This window comes from Odontesthes bonariensis, chromosome 18 (genome assembly GCF_027942865.1).
Source record: "Odontesthes bonariensis isolate fOdoBon6 chromosome 18, fOdoBon6.hap1, whole genome shotgun sequence".
Lineage (NCBI taxonomy): Eukaryota > Metazoa > Chordata > Actinopteri > Atheriniformes > Atherinopsidae > Odontesthes > Odontesthes bonariensis.
Window position 1 is genome coordinate 6,504,661 of NC_134523.1, and position 23,070 is coordinate 6,527,730.

The window sequence follows — 23,070 nt, forward strand, 5'->3', positions numbered from 1 at the left end:
CCAACCGTTATCTCGCTTTGCCTCGACAGAGAAAAAGCACGCAATTCCTAAACATGAGAGTCATTTACAACAATAACTGTAATTTATCAACCTGTGCTCCATTACTTTGAGTTGTACTTTTAAACGTACACAAACTGAAGCTAAATGACCTGGAAGTAACCACAGAAAGAAGATCTCAGGTTTCTGAAAAGGGACTTAATGTTTCAGTGCTTTCCCAGGACGTTACACTGTTTTATTGTTTGCCATCATGATAAATGTCCGCGCAGTGGCCAGCCGCCCAACCTGTGGAAGCAGATTGCTTTATACGTTCTGGACATCTGGTGTATGCAAAAAAATAAAATAAAATCACGAAGCCTGTGCGAGAAGACGGTTGTATTTTGGGTGACGCATCACACAAGTATCTGAACGCTGTGTTATAATCAGTTAATGCATCATCTTTAAAATGAAATAAACGCTGGCTGAATCAGTGGAACAAGGAACAAGATTCATGTTCATGTTGATGAGAAACTGCAAAACGTGCCACTTTTTCTTTCATACGTTATGAAAAACAGGAAACGTGTTTAATACACTTAGATTTTATTTAGAGAAGTAACGACTGTACACAATTTATTTTTTATAATTACTAAAAAGTAGATTTCTTACCCCTCACAAAGAGTGTAAAATGTACTCACCTATGATTCTGCTGTGGGGGGGGAAAGTGTTTTGTGCAACTAGTTTTGATCTGGGTCTTACATTTGTTAAGGGCTTGAGACAAAGATCGATATACAGAACATTTAATAATAAGAATGACCTCACACCGAGGCTGCTCCAGTGTATCGATAATCCTGGGCCGGCCGCCGCGTTTGCAGCCCGAAAAGTGGTTTTCAGTTTAGAACGGAGCTTTAAATATAACTGGCAGCAGGCCAGCGAGTGCTGTTAGTGGAAACGGCTACGTATAAATAATAGGACACTTGTGTTCTCAAAAGACTTGTTGGAGTGAAAAAAAAAAGCGTCCAACTGACAATATAGCAGTGGCTGTACTTTACAAAAGTGCCTCTGTCCTAACAGACTGAACATCTTGTTGCAGCATCCCTTTTTCTCAAATACTTTTACACACAGTGAAAAGCAGGACTGAGACTAAGCTTGGCGATATCTTCACACAGATGTGTAAGCATAGAAGTGACGTCTTCTCCTATCAATCACCCATGACAATTATTATGCATCGTGTGTGTGTGTGGGGGGTAAAAGGTTAACCTCTGTGCAGGAATGATTCTTTTTGAGCTTCAGGTAGCACTACCTAATTTAACCTCTAGGAGGCGATCTCAGTACAGCTAACAGACACCACTTCACCCTGAGGGGCCTGAACAGGAGATAGACTTAAGCTTAGAAAAATACTCCAGGATAAAGCTTTCTTAAGAAATTAGGAGTGTTTCTTTTCTTTTTTGCATAAATAAGTTGGAAGGCCATAACGGGCTAAGGCTTTTGGAGAAGACTTCACACAATGTCTCGGTAATGTCGGTGAATCCTCGCTGCGACCTCTCCTTTTCACTTGCTTGTAGTTTGGCTGTTCTTGCCAGCGTGGTCACTGATCCCTTTCAGAACAGCGTTTCAATTGTGTCCGCCGTCACTCTTGTAGCTGGAGGTGGAAAACGAGAGGACGTTAGGTACTGTAGCAACGTAATGCAGCTACTGGAACACATGCAATGGATATTTGGCAATCTAACTGAATTATTGAGGCATGATCACGGGCTTCAAGGTTAAGGCTGACCGAAGCACACTTGAGGGGAAAAGAGTTGCAGGCGAGTCGGCAGCATTGCGTGGGCACAAAACGCACTCTTTACAGCAATTCATACTGATGCAAGGATTAACCTTGTGCTTTGTCATGACGAGAAAGAAACGTAGAAGGGAGTTTATGATGGTTTATGATTTTTCTGTGCCATCAGAGTTTGAATACGAATTTCTAATAATGAATTTTTACAGCATCAAAATCAGACTTTGAATTTGAAAAACCAACAGTGTACAAAAAAATAATCAATTTCTAAAAACAAAAATCAGTGTAAAAAAATAAAAAACATCTAAAAATTCAATGGAAGAAAATTCAACTTCAAAATATTCAGTGGAAAAGAGATCAGCCATGCCCACCAACGCGGGTGATGGTGCTTCGGTGAGTGAGTTTACTTTATTTGCCATTTGTGTTAGTAAAATTGAGTAATAGATATTACTCAATATCTATTGAGCTGATCTGTCCAATGCAGCGTAACTTGATTGGCTGCCGTTGGATGAATTGAGACGGGGATCGATTGCTTCTCCCTGTTTACCCGGATGTTGAGTTCTTTTTCCACTGATTTTTGTATTTAGCAATTGATTTTTTTTTTTACACTGTTGGTTTTTCAAATTCAAAGTCTGATTTTGATGCTGTAAAAATTCAACATTAGAAATTCGTATTCAAACTCTGACGGCACAGAAAAACTTCCATAGTTTATGTTAGCGCTGACTTCCATGAGTTTTACAAACTCAGCGGCGGCTGTAGGCTGCCACACACTGACGGCAGCTCTCTGCGCTCTCTGAGATGAAGGAAAGATGAGAGATGCTGCTCTTACTTGTTTCAGGCAGTGCCGCTCCGCTCGAATGCTGCACTCCTCCGGCCGCTCCGTTTCCTTTGGTGCCGAGCTCCATCTTGGCCGGACAGCTGTGAGGATTCTGTGCGGCGCTCAGGCCGCCGTGGGCTGGCTTCTTCGCTACCGGTGGGGGAACTTTGTCACACTTCACCCCGCCATTTGAGAAAGCGGCAGCCTTCGATCTGTCGGACGCCTGCATGAGCTCGGCCGCCAAGCTTTGCTTCAGGCTGGCCTGGGCCTCCGGGGAGGAGGCGGCCGCGGTCTCTATGACGACCTTCTTTGTGCTCCTGGAGAAGATGAAGCTGGCGGTAGAGGCTGGGGACTTGTGCATGTCGCAGCCATCGTGTGGTTTCAAAGACTGAGCTCCTGGTTCGCCGACGCAGCTGGAAGTCGGGGGTCTTACACCCACTCTGGAGGGTAGATGGTCTCTCGACGACATGGCTGCAGTTTTCATACGTATGGCCTCCTGTAGGCGCATAGAGGGAGAGCTCATCCCCACAGAGGACGTTTTTACAGTCTGAGGGGGAGATTTCAGTGACAGAGACTTGCGGATGGGCTTTTGAGGAGTGCTTGGAGGTCCTTGGCTTGAGAGAGGATGGTTCTCATGAACAGGAGACTCCTCGTTTTTCGACTTGTCCTCAGATGGAGCTTTCACCTGATCTTCAGTCATGCTGACGGATCTGAGGCGAACCATCTGAAGCAGAGACGGGGTGACAAGCGGAATGTTAGCGTCCTCTTTAGGAATGGGTGCACTTTTGTGGCGGGAGAGGAGCTCCTTGCTCCTGGCGTCTCGATAAGCTCCACTGGGCTGCCTTCTGAAATTAACCGCGTGGGTTGAGTTCTCTGTCGGTGGAGGCGGTGCGACTGGGACAGAAGGTGGAGCGGGAGGTGGGGCAAAGGCTGGAACAGCAGAGGGAGACTGATCTTCAGTCTGCAGAGCGCTTCCCTTCAGGAAACTGCTGGGAGGAACCACAGCCGTGACCGACACTGGGCTCTCTGCTTGTGTGAGAGGTGCTGCCGGAGGAGACTTCGCCGGTTGAGGCAAGACCCTGCCTGCGACAGACGAAACGTTCGCCGCAAGTTGGCAGGAAACCTCGTCGGGAGCCTCGGCTTCGCACTCTGGCACATGGACCACCGGTCGGCTGTCTGCCACAGCTGGTTGTGAAAGAGCTGCGAGTAAATCTGGATTTCCTACAGTCTGCCCCTCCGGGAGGTCCACCTCTGTGACGCAACTATTCATTTCGTCCGTCACGCTGTCCGTTATTAAGGGTGGAGGAGGTGGAGGAAAGTCTTCCTCATCGCCTCCATCAAAAGCAGACTCCCCTTCCAAAGGAGGCGGAGGAGGCGGCCAGCAGGACTCGGCGGCCTGCGACTCCTCCTGCACCCTCTGCAGCTCAGTGGGTGGGATCAACACTGATGGGGGGGGTGTTTTCCTCGACAGAGGAGGGGTAGGGTGGTAAGCTGGTGGAGGCGTAGGTGGAGGGGAGATCTTATTCATTTTGGGGGCCTGTATTGAAAGTGTCTTTGTGCGTGGGATTTCCCCTCCGTCCGTCTCCTTCTCGCTCTTATCAGCTGCGCTCTGCGTTGATGGATTGTTCTCAGCAGGTAAATGAACCTCTGTTCGGGCCTCGCTGCTCGTTTCCCTTTGCTGTGTCTCTAACGGCCGCTCTGTTTGCCCTCTGTGCAGTACTGTCGTGGGCTTTTTCATGACCGGTGGGGGATCTTTCTTTGGAGTCATCTCTCGACTCTCCCGGTCTTTAACAGAGCCACTACTCTGCTCTTCTCTCTGAGCCTCTACGTCAGCCTGTTCGTTGTCCTGGACTCGCTCTGCTGGACATTCCCGGACCTCCTGCTCCGTGGCGCCACCTTCAGGACACACTGCTGACAACGCTTCGAGCTTTGCTTTATTTTCTGGCGTTTCCGAGACGGATCTGTCCGTCGTCGTCTGGTTTGTAGCTACAACTTGCTCCTCTTTTCTGGTTTCTGTTTGGCTTTCTGCCAGTTTATCTGGGACGTCCTGAATATTTGCTGGTTTCTGGGCCACTGGGGTGACGTTAGGACAGGGTCCACACAGGAAGTCAACCGTCAGTCTGTTGTGAGCCCACGTCTCTGGAGGTGGAGGACACGGGGCTTTGACTTTAGGAGGTGGTGGGATGTTTAACAGCTCCCTGACTTCGACTCTAAAAGCTGAAGGATTGTTACCGAGTTCCTGAGTAGCAACAGTTGCTGAAGGACCCTGCGGAGACAGGGTCGGGCTACCTTTGAAAGCCTCAGGATTGGCAAGCTCAGATGTACCTGAGGATAAAGAGGTGAGTGAGGAAGAAGGAGAGGCTGCTGAGGATGAAGCCCGAGAAACGGATCTCTCTGGTTTGACTGGCTTCTTCTTCTGTTTGTTTGGGGAGGTTGGGCAGATGTCTTTTGGGGAAAGTGTTGGAGTGCCACTCTGACTCGAGTAGCCACTGGAAGGGGACATAGTCCGTTCAAATTTCCCCCCTTCTGGGGGAGTTTTCTGCGGGGAGGAGGTGCTTGATTCTTGCGGTGGCTCTGCTGCTCCTCCAGCCTGGGTTTCAGGGGCCCGTGCAGGGGAGGAGGAAGTGTCTGCAGAGTTGGACACAGGTATGAGGATCATGTTGGTGTTTGTGGTCACCACCTTCGTGCCCTCCTCTGCTAAAGTATTTTCTGTGGAAGTTTTCACTTCATCAGAAGCAGAGTCGCTGAGATCTTTGATATCCACCACAACCCTGCAGTCACTTCTAATCCTATTAATATGCAGAGAGTTTGTTCTTCGAGGAGGCGCTGGAGGTTGCTTGGTTTTCATCACTGAAAGACGAGTAGAGTTGCGCTTGTTGTTTGCTTGCTCCCCAGCAGCTGTTGATCCCCTTGCATCTGGTCCTGTAACATTTTCTCCATTACTGCTGGAGCTGTTAATCCCACTAACTGAGCTATGGGTACTTGCGAGCTCCTGGTCCTCACCAGGTTGCTCAGCCTGGCTCTCCTGCACATTAAGACCTACTTTCTTGGACGATGCAGGTGAGGAGTTTGAAATAATCGTCTTTGAGGACTGAGACTCGCTCCAGTTTGACCCTGAGGCTGACGTGGGCATCGGTGTGGAGTCGTTGCGGGAATTATTTGCCTGGGAGCCGTCACCATCTGATCTCCTGGACAACAAGGGGCTGACCGATGAGTCCCCAGATGTAAGGCTGCTTTTGCTTACAGTGCGAACGCTGCTGCTGTGAGTCCGGCTGGTGCTGCGGTCAATCTCAATAACTTCAACCGAGGCTGGCAGCACAGCGTTGGGGATGATTGTAGACAAGTAGGTCGCCTGAGGAGAGATAGACATTACAGGGCCCTAGAAGGAAACAGAAACGGGTGATTATATTGGAAATGTCCTGGATGCTCCAAACACAAAGAGGTACTCATGACTTAGGTTTCAGAAAACTACTTTTACCGCCAACTAACAGCCTGATAACATTCTTACCTGGGGCTCCAGGAGGAAGCTAAACATTGAGGGAGAGACTGAAAAGGAAGTAGTCATGCCAGGTACTGCAACGGACTTTGGTCTCAAGGTGGATGAGGGGCAGAGATGGGAACCCTGGTGACTGAAGGACTGCTCATCCTGGTACACCGACTGGAGGTGCGTCTGCACCAGCTGCTCATCCCTGAATGCCTGCTCAGGGTTTAAGAGGGAACATTTAATAGGTGGCAACGGCACTGATTTATTTTTATTTTTATGAAGAACCCTTTACCTCCAGTTCTGAAAGGTGCACTCTTGCTCCCTCCTTATTCGCTGCGGGAGTCCCTCCATCAACCGTTGGAATGATAACTACACCTGATTGGCTCTCGCTGCCATGCTCATCGGGATTTGGGAGCTGAGTAGAAACAAGTGGCTGAAATGTGGAGCTTCTGTTCAGAGCTGTGAAGAACGTGGGTCACTGTTATCAACACACTGCTACCAAAGATACATCACACAGTTTCCCAGTCAGCGAGCGATGAGGCTGTGGACTCACCGAGCTCTTTCTGGACCTGGTTAGGAATACCCATGATGGTGGTTCTCCTGCTCCTCTTCCTGCTCCTATCTAATCTTTTTACTGGATTCAGAGGCTTGAATGTAGAACCTGGCAGACAAAGATGAAATATTGCTGAGCTAAATGCTCCCATCGGCACGCTAACATTCTTACTACAATCCCCGTTTCCACCTTGGCTTAGCAGGCCAGCATGAAAGCGCCTGTAAAACGGCACCAAACACAGGGTACAAGTTTGAATTTTGTTCGTATTACAGGTCGTAACTTGGACGGGACGAAATTTTTATTTGATGAAAGTTGATCAGTTCTGAAAGTTGCACTACCAAAACAAGAAATAGTCAATGTGTGCAGCAAATTTAAAAGGAAAACCTTTTTAAAGTTTTCACCATTTACTGTAAGTGGTCACCAAGTCAGTGGGATTCAGGAACATCCCTACAGAATTTCATGACAATGCATCAAATAGTTGCAGAGTTTTATCTGCCTGGATCAAAGTGCTGGAGTTCACCAACCAACCCCTTTGAGCCGCACTGCTGACAGGGGGGTAAAAATGGTACACATATTGTCACATAAGAACAAGGCGGTCAAATAATGAGAGCTGCGCTACCCTGAAACTCAGTGAAGCTTATTGCCTTTCTTGGGAATTTAAAAAAAAGATGCTAGAAATATGATCTGAATACCAATCGCTCTCGCTGCGTGGGCACATAGTCACACGCACACGCACGCACACACACACGGGCTGATGTGCTTTGCCTTTCAGCTTTGATGTGCACAGGCAGCCGCTGAGCTGTCTTTAGATGCTTTGAGCGTTTGAGTAACCCCACCATAAAAAGAAAAAGAAATCCGTGGCAACGTATATGAGTGTGAGTCTGTGCGTCAGCTTCCTCTTTCTTTGATTTCACAGCATAACTGCAGGAGCGCCAAGCAGCTGGGAATGAGGTGTGCATGCTAAATAAGTACCCGACTGCGAGTCTAAATAAAATGATAAACTTACTTTTTTTTTTTTTTTTTTTAGCTGCTATTTCTTTAAGATAAAAAAACAAAACAAATATAGATGCCTCCCATCCAAACGCAGACACACAAACAGGGCTGACGTTTACCTTGGCGGGTAAGCGCGGGCCGAGTGGACGCGGCGGCGGTGACTGTGGGATCTGTGTCCCCGGTGGTGGATCTGGACTCCGCAGATCTGCCTCCGTCCTTGCAGCTGATCTCCTGCTCCAGATGGAGAGTGTCTGTGGACTGCAGGCGATACGCAGGCAAACACACACAGCAACAGTGTAAAATTAGAAGGCATTCACATGGTGCGCAGTGAGAGGAGAATGAAAAAAAAAAAAAAGCTTTCGGGGCACTTACAGCGATGCTTTCATTATCAGCAAAGTTCACTCCGTTCCCGTGTTCTGTGTGAACAAAATGAAACCAAAAAAAACAGAAAATATGCTCATGTTGGTTTGATTCTAAAAACAAAAGTATTTTCATCTGTAGGGTTAAGGAATGTGTCTGACCTTCCTGCTGCTGTATTTTGAGTCCCTCCTGAGCTTCGGTGTGCAGGTCTTCCAGGTACTGAGGCCTGCTGCCCTCAATGAAAACATTCTCCTGGTGGTGCCGGGAGGCCGTGTAGTGGACTGCCAACCTCTTCTGGTCTTCATTTCCCTTTGGGCCGGCTGTTGGATTGGTTGGGGGCACAAAAAGAGCAGATAACAAATGTAAATATTTTGCTGCTGTGTTTTAAAGTGAAATGGAAGCAGCGCTAAAACGGACAGAAGCCTTCAACTCCAGCTCAGACTGCTGCTGCTGGTTATCCACCTGAAAAACTGAATCCAGCTTTTGTTTCAGGCGTTTTTTCATCGTGCCACTTTTCTGTCCTCTCCGGTCAAACACAAACACAAACATGCCGCTAACAGGTGTTCGTAGGCCGAGACTTTTATCGGCTTTACAGGGAATCCTGTGCACCTCCAGCTGGCGTGAGCGCGTGTTTTCACCTGCGCACCTTTGACGCGTCGCAGATCACGCGTCAAATCTCCTCAGCCAAGTTTAGCGGACAGATGTCACAGCCTCGCCAAAGTCTTTAGCAGTCAACCACGGCCTGGCTAATCCCCCGCAGTATCTTGCTTCCATGCTGCTTCTTGTGGGATAAGATTATCCACCTGTAAAGATGCTGCAGGATGCACTGCTGTGGGGACGGGGCTGAGCTCTCCTCCACGACGGGCAAAAACAGCCGAGACTCAGAAGCCTAACTTACCCTGTACATGCACTTTTATGTCTACCTGCCCTGGGACCACAGATATAAAACATCCTGTGGCTAAATCTGGTACAGGGCATCTCTTTTTCCTGTGAGACTCGTGTCTTGCTGCACGGTCGCTGACAAATAAACTTAAACAATATGTAGGCCAAGGAAGCAGGGCCAGTTGTTACCAGCTTCAGTTCCGAAATAAAAGCCTACCTTTGCAGGAAAAACAGTAAAGGTGAATAGGTGAATTAGAGACAAAAAAAAATATTCGGAGAGCTTCAATCTCAGGCTTTCCTTGAAAGAGACTGACTTCTCCCTCGTGTTTATCAATTCAAATAGAAATTCCGATAGTTTGTGTGCCATGAAAACGCTAATGTGATGCGTGCTGATCCAGGTTTGAATGGTAAAACAACACGTATAGCGCACCAGGGCATAATGGGTTCATTATCAACATAATATTTAGTGAATAAGGAAGTGGAAACTAAAGGAGATTAGACTCTTGTTTGCTTGCTAACAAGGCGTGAGGCATGACTGCTGATAAGAGTGAAATCTTGAAAAGTAATATTACTGTGTCATGACAGAAATGTATTTCTCATATATATATATATATATATATATATATATATATATATATATATATAAATATAGCCTATTCTTTCTTCTTTTTCTTACTGTTTCTGTTGTATTTTCTTATTAGCATAGTTTGTGTGTGCTCGTATCCTCTATTACTATTTTCATCCAGTAGATGGAAAAAAAAAAAATAAATGATCATTTTCAGAAATGATTACTGGACACATGCTGTTGTGCTATGATTTTAAGCAAATTCGTGGATTTGCGCTTCAGTTTCAGTCACCTAAAACACAACAACAACAAAAAAAAGGAAGTCTCAGTCCCGCCGAGTGGCTCGAAGCTCAGCTAAACTGGGCTCAGTGTGGGGTGTCTGCTTTCCCTTCTTTTGTCACTTTCAACACTGCCTCTCAGTCTCACCTGGTTAGGTAACACTGTGGTGTGTGTGTGTGTGTGTGTGTGTGTGTGTGTGTGTAAGGTAACGGACATTCCCACCCTTATCCGCCCACATAAGCCTAAAACACAATGTCCTCTCCTGTGTGTAGCTGTGAGAAATCTGGACCCATCTGATCCGAACCGACAGAACGAGGGGAAGTCTACAAGAACACCAACGGCCGCAGGCATTTCCTCACATAATTTGACTCGTAATTAAGTTGCTGTAACCACCAGTTGCATTTAATTGGTAAAGTAGCCCACCCAGGGGATTGTGCCAGACCCCTACAGAAGATTTAAGGATTTTGGTTGGCTAAGGCGATCGCTTAAAAAGCCAGTCAAGCCCCTTTATCTCATTAAAGAAGACCCCCAACTTGTGCAACAACACTTGTGTGCCAGTGTGCCTGTACTTGAGAGACAGAGAAACAGACACCACCTTAAAAAAAAAAAAAAAAAAACTGTGTTGCCGTAGGGTGCGTTAAATGTCAGGGAAAAGGTCAGCTAAACTCCACAAACTCGGAGCAAAGTAATCCCAAGGAGTAAGAGTGTTTCCCGATCGTAAGCCCTGCATGTTAGTCTGCACTCACCCTTCTTCTTGAAGACAGACAGCAGAGAGTGGATGCTCTTCCTGAAGTAGACCACCATGCCTACAGCAGCGCCATATCAGATACAAAATCCCCCAAAAATATTTGTGTGAAGTTCAGGAGTCTTAACGAGCCAAACGAGTCTGTGTGATTTCCAGAGAAGATCCCGATGCTCTAAGCTCTGAGGGCTGCAGAAAGTAACATACACCCGGCAGCAGACTGGCTGTTATTTACAGCGGATGCTTGCGCAGAGTATCTGAGCGACTTGAGAGGGACGAGCGCACAATAAGATCAGCTCCCAGCCAAAGCTGCCTGTCCCAGCTGCCTTATCCCCGAGTCTGATACCCTCCTTCCCTCCCTTCCCCCTCTGCGCTCTACCTCTCCCATCTATTTGGCTCAAGCCGGCTCTCTCCAATGCAATTCCCTCTCTATTGTCAAATGATGAAACCCCTCCCTCTCTCCCCCCTGCTGCCAGTGAAACGGCTGTCAAAGTTTGGCTTTCAGAAGGCGGCCACCCCCACCTAACACAATATAGACAGACACGTGTGGGTCTGTACCTGCACACACACACACACACACACACACCACCCATCGAGACCCCAGTTAAATCTGTCTCTTATTGATCTGTTCGAATACATTTTAGAGCTTAGAAATACGAAGGCTTACTCAATCATGGAGGATGCAAACAAAACAACCAAAGTTGGATGCAACTGGAACGGTTTTCTTCTTGTAATAAAGTTAAGCCAAAAAGTGCTTTCTCAAAGTTCCCTGGAGGAGCACTGGAAGACTTTACACATGTGTGTAGTGTTGTGAATTTCAGTTTAAACTGTAAAAAAAAAAAGATCGAAACCTTTCCTCTTAATCACTGGTATGTTTTTGGGTTCGTCTTCTCCCTAATGGAGGCCCCGAGCGCTCCGCTTCTGTCTGATGCCGTGTGTCATTATGGAAGGGCTACAGAGGCCACAGAGGCTGCATGACAGCAGAGGTTGTGTCCTCACAGTCAACCACTTCAGCGCTCTCTCTGTTTTATCCTCCTCTGTGACATTGCATCATTTCTCTGGTGCCTTTTCTCCTCTCCTTTTGTTTCCATCAATCTTCCCTCCTTCATATCTTTTTTTTCTGCCTTTCTCTACCAGTCTGCCCACTGGCCTCATCGCCGACAAAAGGTCTAGTTTGAGTTATAAATAGCCGACACCGCCTCAGTTCATCACGTGTAATGATGTTGTCTGGGGATGAGGTTCCGTGCTCCCTGCTCATGTTTCCTGACAAAGTGCAGAGATTATAAAATACGAAACGGTGGCGGAAAAACTAGAAAACAAACGCAGGTACTGGGCCAAACAAAGTGCGAGCGCTGCGTTTCAGGATTGTTTTCCCGATGACGAAGGGATCACTATGATCCACTTGCCCTCTGAATGAATGTTTATTTCCAATGAAGTGGCACGGCAGGGGGGCTACAGCTGGCCCGCACCAGCTGGCGGGACACGCAGGAGGACAGCAACACAATTCCCTCCAACAGTCCGCCCGGCATCCGCCCTCACCCTACACTGACACAGAACTCCTGGCACTGGATGATAGAAGTGGGGATGCAAAGCTTCTCCTGCGAAGAAATCTCCGTCCCAGAGGTCAGACCGACCAGCCTGAGGTGCTGGCGGCGCTTCGGTCTCGGGGTGAGTTGGGACTGGAGTTGGCTGAAGTGCTCAGGAGGTGGCAGCTTTAGACCTGGGAGCCGTGCCAGAGGATTAACTCTGCCACTAGCTTAACCTGTCCATCTCCTCACCTTACACTCTCTAGCACCTGACATTTGCTTTTTATTCTATCGGCAACTCTCACCTCAGCCTCTTTAATTTCCCTGCGTCGCTCTTGTACCCCCAATATGGAACAAGCAGGGGCTCATACGAATATGAAAAGAGCTTTGTTTCACTGTGGCGTGGCCCTTTCAGTTCCAAACACCCCTTTATCTTAAAGAACAAATCCCTCAACACAGTCCTAGGTGCCAGTTTTTGGGGTCTCTGGCCAAACCAGTATACCCCCCCTACTGTTGTTAACCAAGATCCCTCGTATCAATATTCATTAGAGGGCCTGAAGAGACACCATCTGGTCCTGGGGGAGAGGGCAGAGGGGAAAAGGGGGCTTCACATGCCTTTGATTCAGAGCACACAACACCCCATTCCCCTGCATGAGCAGAATACCTCAGTGCATTACAAAATTGAGGATAAATTGCATTCCAACCACAAATATTTCCCAACAGACTGTGAAATACTTCCTCAGAACATTTTCAAATCAACCAGTGTGCCTTTTGAAGGAGTCACTGGGAGTTACTTTCAAGCTTTCTCCATGTCAAACACTCGAGGTGAAGCAATAAATCCCCGCCGCCAGACTGGTGGACGTGTTAGCAGGTCAAATAGTCTGTGAAAGAACAATCAAAGTTCAGGCTGCCAAATACAATTGCTTGTTGAAATGCCAAAGGCCAGAAAAAGTATGCGCGCCATTTGTCACAGCCACATGTCAAATAAGAGAAAATGGCAGCCGTGTTCAGGTACATATGTCAGAGTAAAATTCCCTTTCCCGGTGTCGACCCCACGTATAGCCGGGGAATTTTTCCGGGTCGCTGTCTTTGATCAGCTCCTAAGGCGAGGCAACCCAATTACCTGTTCGCTGCGACTCCTGGGCTATGTCTGGCACGCGATCTAAGGGAATCACCGTCAGTCAGCCGCTGGGGGAAAAGATGAGACGAACAACATATGGTTCTCATATGCTGCGGGTCTTCGCCCTGTCACTGTCAGCATTAGTCAGCAGCCTCTCGGAGTGAAACACGGAAACTTGTGAGGCTCATCTTCATCCAAGAGAGAATTAACGCGCATGGAGTGAATTTGTTAAACACACTGTGTCCATTATGCCCCTTACAGATAATCTGCTGCTCCCTTTTAATGTGATTAAAAGTTAATTATCTTCTTTTAAATATCAGATCGACTGGCCGGTTATGAGAGTGTGATGATTAATGATGTTGGCGTGTGACAAGGCTTTGTCCTGCTTTATACGTGTGTCTTTGCTGTCTCCATGGACGCGGGATCATGGACGAGAAGCTGCGAGTTCCACTCTCAGAGCGACATTTGAAGCACACATAAACGTGCTGCACTTCCATCAAACTTTTTAGCCGAAAACACACTGGCTCCTGATTGCATCTTTCATTATGTCATTTCCCAACAGCCCAATTCTTCTTTTTTTTTGTTCTCAAAGCTTACATCTCCGCTTCATTACACGTATATTGTGAAACGGGATTTTTAGGAGCTCATGCTGGAACAACTCTGACTCTTTCGGAATGTTTCTCAGGAACTACTGATAGCGTCACGAGGGTCCATTTATTTCTAATTTCTGAAAGCTCACACCCGAGCTACAAAAACAATTTGGACTGTTTAGACAGATTGTATTGTACTCTTCACCCAGAATCAGGAAATTCAGCAGTGCCCAGCTCCGCTGACATCAACCCAAAGTGATCCAACACGCTTATTGAACACTGAGGTCAAATCTGGAATACTGTGCTCTGTTTTACTTGAAACAATGGTATTTCAGAGCAGATATAGAATTATAATGCCTAATTTCTTAGAGTGATACCACTTAACATGGGCTGCTGTGCATCATTCTTTGAACGCACTCAAATAACCTCATGCTCCACTAGAGAGTGCTAAATCCGCTCTGTGTCTGCTTGGACCGCCGTTAGGAGACTGAAAAAGCATCATGAAGATGTTTACTGTGGATGGCCGGTTTGTGCTGACGCCGAACAGAGAGCAGTCAAATAGAAAGTATGACTCCCAGTGGGCTGGCCAAGCACACACTTATTGGAAAATCTAATCCTTTGATCACATGGGGTGTATTAGCTCATCTCCATGTCCTCAGCTCGCTCTCTCAATTGCTGCACACCGAGGCAAATGAAAGAGGGAGTCAGAAGGGATAAACGCCCCGCCTTTGTCGTAACCTAAGTAACCGACAGTATCAGGTGAGCACGAAGGCCGCTCGACCGGGACAGCGTACAGGGTTTCCACTTGATGCCCGGCTGGGCTTCAAACCCGCCCCTGTCTAGGCGTATCCCTGGCTGTGTGGTTGGCCTGTACCTGTTGGTATCGCTAGAAACAAAGTGGGAGGACATTGTGTGAAAGTCAGATATGAGAACAGATCTCTGTTTGCAAAGTAAGAGCAGTGTTTTCCACCAGGCCTCAAGCAGACCTGCAAAGCCTGGATTACAGCCTGTGGTCTCAGGACGAGCCTCTCTTAGTTTCTCAGTTCCTCAGGGAGATTTGCTGGCTTGATTCTGTGATTTCAAAACCTGTTAATAGGATCGATCTCTTATTTATCAACACAATATTTTAAAGGGATTTGTTCAAAAAGAATACAGTACACCGCCAGCTTTATGCTTGAGGATAGGTATACATGCTACCGTGAATTCTTCAAGTTGCCGTCGCCACCCTGAACCTGCCCTCGTAAAGAATGAGGGTTAAAATGTGACCAGCAATAAACTTCCAATCAACCTTACCCACATACACACACGGTGCTGTTGGTCTGCTCATTGCTGTGCCCCTGATTTGTATTCAGCGGCTGCTGTGGTGGAGTTGAGTTATGAGCTCTGACAGGCCGAGAGGTGTAGCATTAACCAGAGAGAGATGAAAAAGACAGGCAAGCTAACCTCTATCTGCCACGCACATATCTAGTAGAGTATTTCAGGTATCTGGTTTTGATAATCGGGTGCCGTCTGCTCAGGTGGCACAGTCAAAAAGGAAATATCAATGATCAGGGTAGACCCACCTGTCACTGAATCTATCTGATCAGAGCTAACAGTCGCAACGGCGTCATAAAAACAAAACATACAAAACTCAATGATTAACAGAGGCTGGGGAGATGAAAGTGGGGCGAAGAAGGAGACCAAAAACAAGGTGAGGAAGGGCAGAGGAACGCATGAGAGGACATAAATCACTGCCTACAATAACTGTCACTACCCATGAACCACCTGAGATGGAACAAGAATAGAAGACAGTGGGTTGGACAGAAGAAGCGAGGAGGACGAAGACGAAAAAATGTGTTAATATTAAGTCCAGATTCATTTGTGGGCACCTTTCATGATGTATTTTTTTCCTATAAACAAGTCAAATTTGACCCACCTGTTCAATGAAATGTAAGATAACAGGCAACTGATGCATTGCTGTAGATAAAAAAACTATAAAGATATAGGTGGAGACAAGTCTAAACATAGTTTGTAGATAATGTGCAGGCTTTGAACAGTTATAGTTCAAAGTCCAAAGCTCATTCAAAGGACAGCAGAGGAGACATAAAATTACAAGAGCAAGTAAAAAAAAAAAAAGGTAATGACACAAAATATGAAAAAAAGAGCAAAAATTGCAAAAAACAAAAGTCAAGGAATCCAACATAGTGCGAAGCAGCTGATCGTCGTATGCGTTTAGAAATGACACAGTTTGAAAAAATTGCCACTTTGGGTCTCTAAATCTAAACAAAAAGACACGAGGATCATCTCATTTTTGTCTAATTTCAGCCTCCTTGTCTCCTCTCTCCTCGTTAACAGCTAAGTATTATGAAAGATCTCTAAATTCCTAAAATGCACTCAGAGGAAAGAGGAGCCTCTGGTGGGAGAAACCAAGATATGAGAATAGGACTTGAGGATTTATACATTTAAGAAAAGGGATAAAAGATGTCGTTTGATGATGCTATGAGGTAGTTTGTTATTATGAAAGTCGCCACCATAACAGCCATTAGAATGAAAATCCATCTGATGTGACTCAGGCAGAAGTTGTGTTTGTGATCGAGGTAACGTATTCTAAAGTATTCTAAAGTATTCTAAAGTATTCTAACGTATTCTAACGTATTCTAACGTATTCTAAAGTATTCTAAAGTATTCTAACGTATTCTAAAGTATTCTAAAGTATTCTAAAGTATTCTAAAGTATTCTAATGAAATCACCACAAGAAGTCTCAGTGAATGCAAAGATATTTTTTGAGTTACTCGTTTCATCTGAACATCACAAATTCAACTGGAGCTATGATTAGAACTGTAAAAAGTAACACCCATGAAAAAAAACACATGTACTATGTAGCTGAGATATGACTGAAATAACTGAGAACCTTAGGGGCAGACTTTGATTAGGCTGTAATACCATTTTTCACCACTAGATGGGAAGTAGCATCTGGTCTGCTCTGGAGCCAACAGAAGAAAAAGAAAAGCTGTGGCTTGCACCCATGGATGTATTATAATTTATAATGTATTATAATTTATAATACATCCATGCTTGCACCGGCTGTGCAAGCAGAGAGTATAGAGGTGACTTGGCTAGAAGTTGAATATTACACATATCTCGAATATGACGTGAATTGAATACTAACTTCACCAGCATCCCGTTAAGGTTGATTAGTACATTACAACTACTGTTTAGTTATCGCCCCCTTTAGACTTAATTCAGATTGGAGGTGACTGACTGCACCTCAGGACCCTCTGCGAGGGCACACAAAACGCAGAGTTAAACTTAGCTGCAGCAGCAGCAGCAGCGACAGTGCGTAAAAATAGTAACTGCCACTCTTTTCCTAATTATCCCTCCCCGTCTGTCCCCCTCCGGTTGATTCTCTTTTGACCTGACAAGGGGATTGTGGGAATGTTTCCAGAAGACCATGAGCTGTACTTACTGCTTGTCGTTCCAACTTAAAAGCTTTCTGTGAGCCAAACTGAAATCTCCGTAAACACAGCTACAGATGTGGATGCCTCACAGCAGAGACACAGCCCATCCTCTGTTCAGTGCATTCATCTCAAAACAAGATAATAAATCTGTTTGTTGCCAACTGGTGCGTGGGAGTGGGGGCAGGAGTCCCCTCGGTGACCCTGGGAAATTCAAGGCCACTTAGCGACGCAAACCGGGCTGAGAGAAGATGTAAAGCTGTACTGCACACTGCAAAAAAACTGTCCCGTAGAGTCACAGAAGCAGATGCTAACTGACGCCAAAAGGGATAAAAACTCAAAAGTATGGAGGCAGGGACTTAAGAAAATGTTTCCACTACTATTTATGAAATAAACCCTTTCCTCAGAAAACATCTAGAAGCTTAAGTGTTTTGTAAAAGTGTATTTTGTCCAGTGGCTTAGTGCACAAATACAAAATATCCCTCAGACACGCAGGCAACACCTGGAAATAAAAACGGAACAGGTGCTGCAGGTTATCAGAGGCCACGTATCCCTAATGGTGCAGGGTCTCATTTAGTGTGATTGATGAGTTAATGAGAGACCTACAGCATCCGGGAAGACTCATCTGTGAGCAGGACAGAACAGGACAGAACAGGCCAGGCGCGCTCAAGTCTGAATTCTCATTTGGACCTAAAAATCTCCTTCTCAGCTGTTTACAGCTCTGTAGCTCTAAAACTCCCGTCAGCCTCTGCTCCCAGGGCTGATCCCAATCCAATCCAAGCCACCTCTCACTCTGCGCCAAACATGCTGGAGTCTGCAGCCCGACCCAGCTTGCACGACCACATCATCTGCGAAAGGCACGGATGCAGTCCTGAGGTCGCCACACCGAACACTCCCTAAGCCTTGAGTTCCAGTTCGTAAGGAGCGGAATCAAGCGCCTAAGTTCAGTCTGTAGGAATTCCAAAATCTGTAAGAGCAAACTCGGAGGCTTGGAAGCTGTGAAAAAGAATCAGTTTTTGTACCGTAACGTAAACTTACCTAACTTAGGGGTAGATGTGTTTAAAAAGAACAGACGTCAGTCTACTTTGAAAGCAGTTTCATTCATTTATTGATCAAATCCAAACATTTGTCTCGGACCGGAAAAGAACCTCAGTTTTCCTCAGAGAGGACAACCACAGTAGAGTGAATCCACCGATGGAGAGGAAGATCCCCAAGCCTTCAATTTCAAGCGTGAATAAATAAAGGCATCTGTTCGTTGGGAAAAACTTCTGCACGTTTAGCAGCAGCTCAAACGTCCGACCTCCTTAACTTTTTCTCAATTGCTGTAATGACGGAGTCCAAAATGTCACCGTCTGGTTTGACTCATTAGTGAATGAAAATATGAGCCTGCATTGGACTACCCCTCGAACAAAAAAAAAGTCTAATTCATGTCATTTTATGCACTCATCTGCCTCTGGAAATGAAAGGGATTGTAAATTCACCAGACGTGGACTTTTCCGTGGCACAATCATCCCTTGTTCTTTCCTGCACACGGACCCTGGGCCTATTATGATAAATGAATGGCATGTTAGTCAGCCCGTAAATGCTGCGACACAGGGGAATGGATACGGAGGCCGTTTCCAACGGGAAAATATAAAAAGCAGGGCTGTGTCTCAAATAACCCTCTTGGATACATTTATCATTAATACTGACGATCAAGTAAGCTGTTAAGAAGAAGAAGAGCCTTTAAACGAAACAAATAGAATTCGTCCATCTTGAGCCGCCAGGCGCGAGTGCCGAGAATGACAAATTGTGTGTCATCTGAATCACGCCACACACATCAGACTCGAACAGATTCAGCCTGTCTCCAACACTGGCACTACAACACATGTAACTGACTCCCACATGCATGCAACCTTATGTATGTGTGTGTGAGAGACATGAGTTAGGCCTGTGTGTGTTAAATCGTGTGACTTGTGGCCACAGAAAAACAACGACTCATTCTGCCAGCTGTGAGCCGTCATCAATGTCCCAGACACAAATTCTTCCTCCAAAATCAACCTCAGCGCGTCACGCACGGTGCACGAACTAACCCTTAAATTTGAAACAAGTTAAAAAAAGCATTTCCACGGGAAGCAGGGTGGAAACACCTGTAGATCCACATAAAAAGACGACTGCCAAATGTTGGGAGTACGAAAAGAAGCCGAGCTCGAAATCGGTAACATCTCCGCCTGCACGAGTCCCAGGTCTCGAGCTGCACAGGACTGGAGTGTTTTCTATAAACTCAGGAACTGGGTTTTTTTTTATTTTACAAGTCTACAAAGAGCAATTTCTGAAAATCACAACCTTCTGAGCTCTAGTTAGACTAGGGGTGGGTATTGGCAAAGAAGTCACGATTCGATTCGAATCACGATTCACATGCCACGATGCGATACTATCACGATGCATCACGATATTTTCACCGAACATACTTAAAAAAAAAAAATACAGCCATTACCAGTGGCTGACTGGCTGTGTATGATCTGGATAGTGTCTTCAATTGATACATAACTGAAAGCAAATCAATTAATAACTGTATTTATTGAAACAACTTTTGGAGGTATTGCCATTAAAACAAATATTACTGGACACAAATATTACTATTACTGGACACACTCATCACAAAAAGTGCATAGGATTTATAAAACTTAAAATAACAAAATAGGGATGATCAGTGCAGACAAAAAAAAAAGTGCATAGGCTTTATAAAACTATTAAAAAAAATCAAATAAATATTACAAACATCCATTGCAGCGAAATGCATCAATTGCATGTGTCCTATCATTAAAGGCATAAAAAGCCCCCCCCCCCCCAAAATAAATAAATAAATAAAAATAAATAAATAAATAAAAAAAATAAAATAGAATAGATACTTGGCGTCAAGAATCGATGCAGTAGATCGCGAAAATTAGAATTGCGATGCATTGTCATGACGATTATTTTGCACACCCCTAAGTTAGACACAATAATTCCAAACATCCGAAACGATTCCAGAGATAAAACAAAATCTGTGTCAGTCTCCTAAAAGCCACGCTGAAACATGGGCCTCAGATATTAGATTCTTCGGGGATGGTTCTCGTCTCAGCTCTCTAACCCTTTCCAAAACATAGATCAAGGAGTAATTACAGCCGCTTACAAATCAGATTTATTTGAACTGCACCCCAAGAAAAGTCGAAATGAGCCGTTTGAGACGAGCAGCGAAGGCCTCTCTGATTGCTGGTGAACTTAATTTCAGTGATGTTTAATCTCACGTTTGATGTTATTTTCTTTTCCACCAGCTGGACGGGACAAGCTCAGCTGAGACTGTCAGGAGTTTCACATTACAGATCGAACACTGTGATGTAGAGAAAATGCAGCTTATGAAGACACAACAGTTAAATTTGTCATTTTTAAAAACAAGAAAAGCATGCGTCAAACTAAGCCCAAAGCTGGAAGAGTGGGCAGTGATCGCAAGCTTGGGAGTTTGTTTGTGTGCACAACGTTCAACAGCACGGAGATGATGTTTTAATTGAATTTCGGCGCTCATACAGGAAGCCGGTGGACTGAGCCCCATTACAGAGCAGTGCACAGCCACAGAAGGCAGAGAGATCACAACAACTGAAGCTACCGGGGGCTTCAGCGGCGACATGATCATAACCGGTGTCTGCTGTTACTTCAATGAAAATCCAATTATGGGAGGTCAACGTGAAAAAAAAAAAGTAGTTATTGCTTTTCTTAGCACTTTCACCTCAAATATCGAAAGCAAACAACAAGCGAGACCATTTCCACTCCCTAAGTAGGAAACTGCACTCATCTATGTTTTGACCTCTCGGGGACACGTTCAGTAGGACATCAGCGTTTGTGGCCTCAAGAAACACGTCTCCGGTAATTTGCCCTGCCTTCAGTTAGCTCACAGGCTCACAAACTTTTTATGATCGCTGTTTGGTGCTGAGCAAGTAACTATTTGATTTTTACTGAAAACATCTGGCTGCTGCAGCTTGAAATGTCATGCGGAGGGGATTTTGGTGGTTGGACCGTTACGAATGAAGGCTGAGGAGCTGAGGAGAGGTGTACAGCATGGGGGGGGGGTACGGGACTCTCATGGTCTGTGGTCTCTGACCACACAGCACTGCTCTCAGCGAGGGCTGAAACAGCAGGATTTCTTCAATCGCTGGCCGCTCGAGTTAAAATTTAGGTCAAGGCATAGCACACCAAACTCATTCCAAATCTCACTTAAATTGAGCATTCTTTCTGCATGCATGAGGCTGACCATGAGGCTGGGAGTAGATCACTTGGAGAGAATCATTCTGAAGATGCCATTCAGTGGCTGAAAATTCTTCGACGACATTTAGGGCCAGAATATTCAGACTAACCAAAATTGTATGTTGCCAAAAGTGTCCTTTCCTTGAAGGCGAGAGGGAAAAGTTTAACTCCTTGCTCAAGAGAAGGAGAGGAGAGAACGCAACAGGTCAGAACAGGATGCTACAGGTGAAAAGCCTATGGCGACTGCTAAAACAGACAAAGACGGGCGCTAAGGGTCTTGAGAAGAAAACCAACGTGACAGGAAGGAAGAAAGCAGTGATGAGGGATTTCCACTCCCTTTGGGACTGAGAGCTTCAGACTAAGTTTGAGGCGTAGAAGAAAGAGGGCAGAATCTGGTTTAGGAATAACTCCTCAACTTTCTCTCTTGAGTCACACGTGGCAGGAAATCCAGCCTCTAGATAGGAGAGAAGAAACACAGATGAACGGCATAAAGGGCTATATGCGTAACGCAGAGATGCACCTGGGTTTACAGAAGCTCTGAAAGCAGAGCAGAGCAGTGAGATGCACAGAGAAGCATTGGCAGAACATTGCAGATTAGCGCTGGAGGGTGAGATATGACGAGGGGAAGGAGGGATATCTAGCAGAGATGAAAAGTCATCCTCTCTTTATTTAACAGTGTGTTGCCTAAGCTCCTCTGTGGGGAGTCCATGACTTAGTCATTGGCACACAGTAAATGGGATCTTCAAAGGAGGACCGAGAAGAGAGCGTCTTAGCCCTGCTTACAGAAATCAAAAGGCTTAGGGGAGCCTTACGCGGCAGGATAATGAAAATGGAATATCACACCCTGTACAAGACAGTTGGAATGAAAATGGCAAAGAAATCTGCAAGCGGTCATGTTCAACAATTACACACGAGACTGTCCGACGCAGTTTTTCACCGATTATCTCTAGACTCGAGTAGCTTTCTTTACGTTCTTCCTCCCTATGTCTGTCATCAGTTTTCACTTTCCCTGCCCTCAATTTCCTTTTTTGTTTATCCATGTTGTCCACAAATCGACTTTCATTTTCACTCATCATTATTAAAGGTGAGCAGTCAGTTTGAATACTACTGTATCCACATGCGAATGGCGCTCCTATCGAACGCCGGGAGATAAATAACAATGCAGCGATCCAAGGTCAGGAAGATGGCTGCATAACAGAGAGGAAGTGCAGAGGAGTGAAGAGGGTGCAAAAAGCCAGATAATTCAGATTCACACAGATACTGTTTTATTGGACGGCTCGTTTAACGTCTTATTTTACTGAAGACAAAACTCTGAGGCAGACTATCTTGTGAGGAGAGCCAGATGAGCTTCTCCCTTAGGAGTGGACAGTTATGAGAAAAGTAATATGAAACATCTGCAAGCCCAGCGGCTGCATCACATGATTCATATATTTATATATATATATATATATATATATATATATATATATATATATATATATAAAAAACCTTAAAAAGGGTTGAAGACAGTCAGTTTGTGCATGTTCCTGGCTCCCTTGCACAACTGACAACCTGTGGCTGAGGTAACGTGCGCTCATAATGAGTCAACCTTATCCACTGTCGTACTGCTCAAATCTCTACACGAGTACGGTTCCAATTACCTCTCCTATATATGTTCTGTTTAGGGTGAGAAAGAGAGTGAAGAGTGATCTTATATTATCTTTTACAATATGACT

The 23,070-nt window shown here is 45.5% G+C and overlaps 1 protein-coding gene across 3 annotated transcripts in view; it reads right to left on the reverse strand.

Annotated features, from left to right (window-relative positions):
* Positions 1-572: 572 nt before the first annotated feature.
* The window catches only part of nhsl3 (NHS like 3), a 39,287-nt gene continuing 16,789 nt past the window's right edge, over positions 573-23,070 (reverse strand). For 2 of the 3 annotated variants that reach the window (XM_075449364.1, XM_075449365.1), the window contains 8 exons: positions 8,119-8,277; positions 7,970-8,013; positions 7,717-7,855; positions 6,605-6,712; positions 6,344-6,510; positions 6,076-6,264; positions 2,580-5,946; positions 573-1,615 (listed from right to left, as the gene is read on the reverse strand). In XM_075449364.1, coding sequence (XP_075305479.1) covers positions 1,575-1,615; positions 2,580-5,946; positions 6,076-6,264; positions 6,344-6,510; positions 6,605-6,712; positions 7,717-7,855; positions 7,970-8,013; positions 8,119-8,277 — 4,214 coding nt within the window. In that variant the 3' untranslated portion in view covers positions 573-1,574. Of the gene's footprint in view, positions 1,616-2,579; positions 5,947-6,075; positions 6,265-6,343; positions 6,511-6,604; positions 6,713-7,716; positions 7,856-7,969; positions 8,014-8,118; positions 8,278-10,429; positions 10,710-23,070 lie in introns of those variants that run through there. The other variant, XM_075449366.1, reaches the window with a different exon arrangement.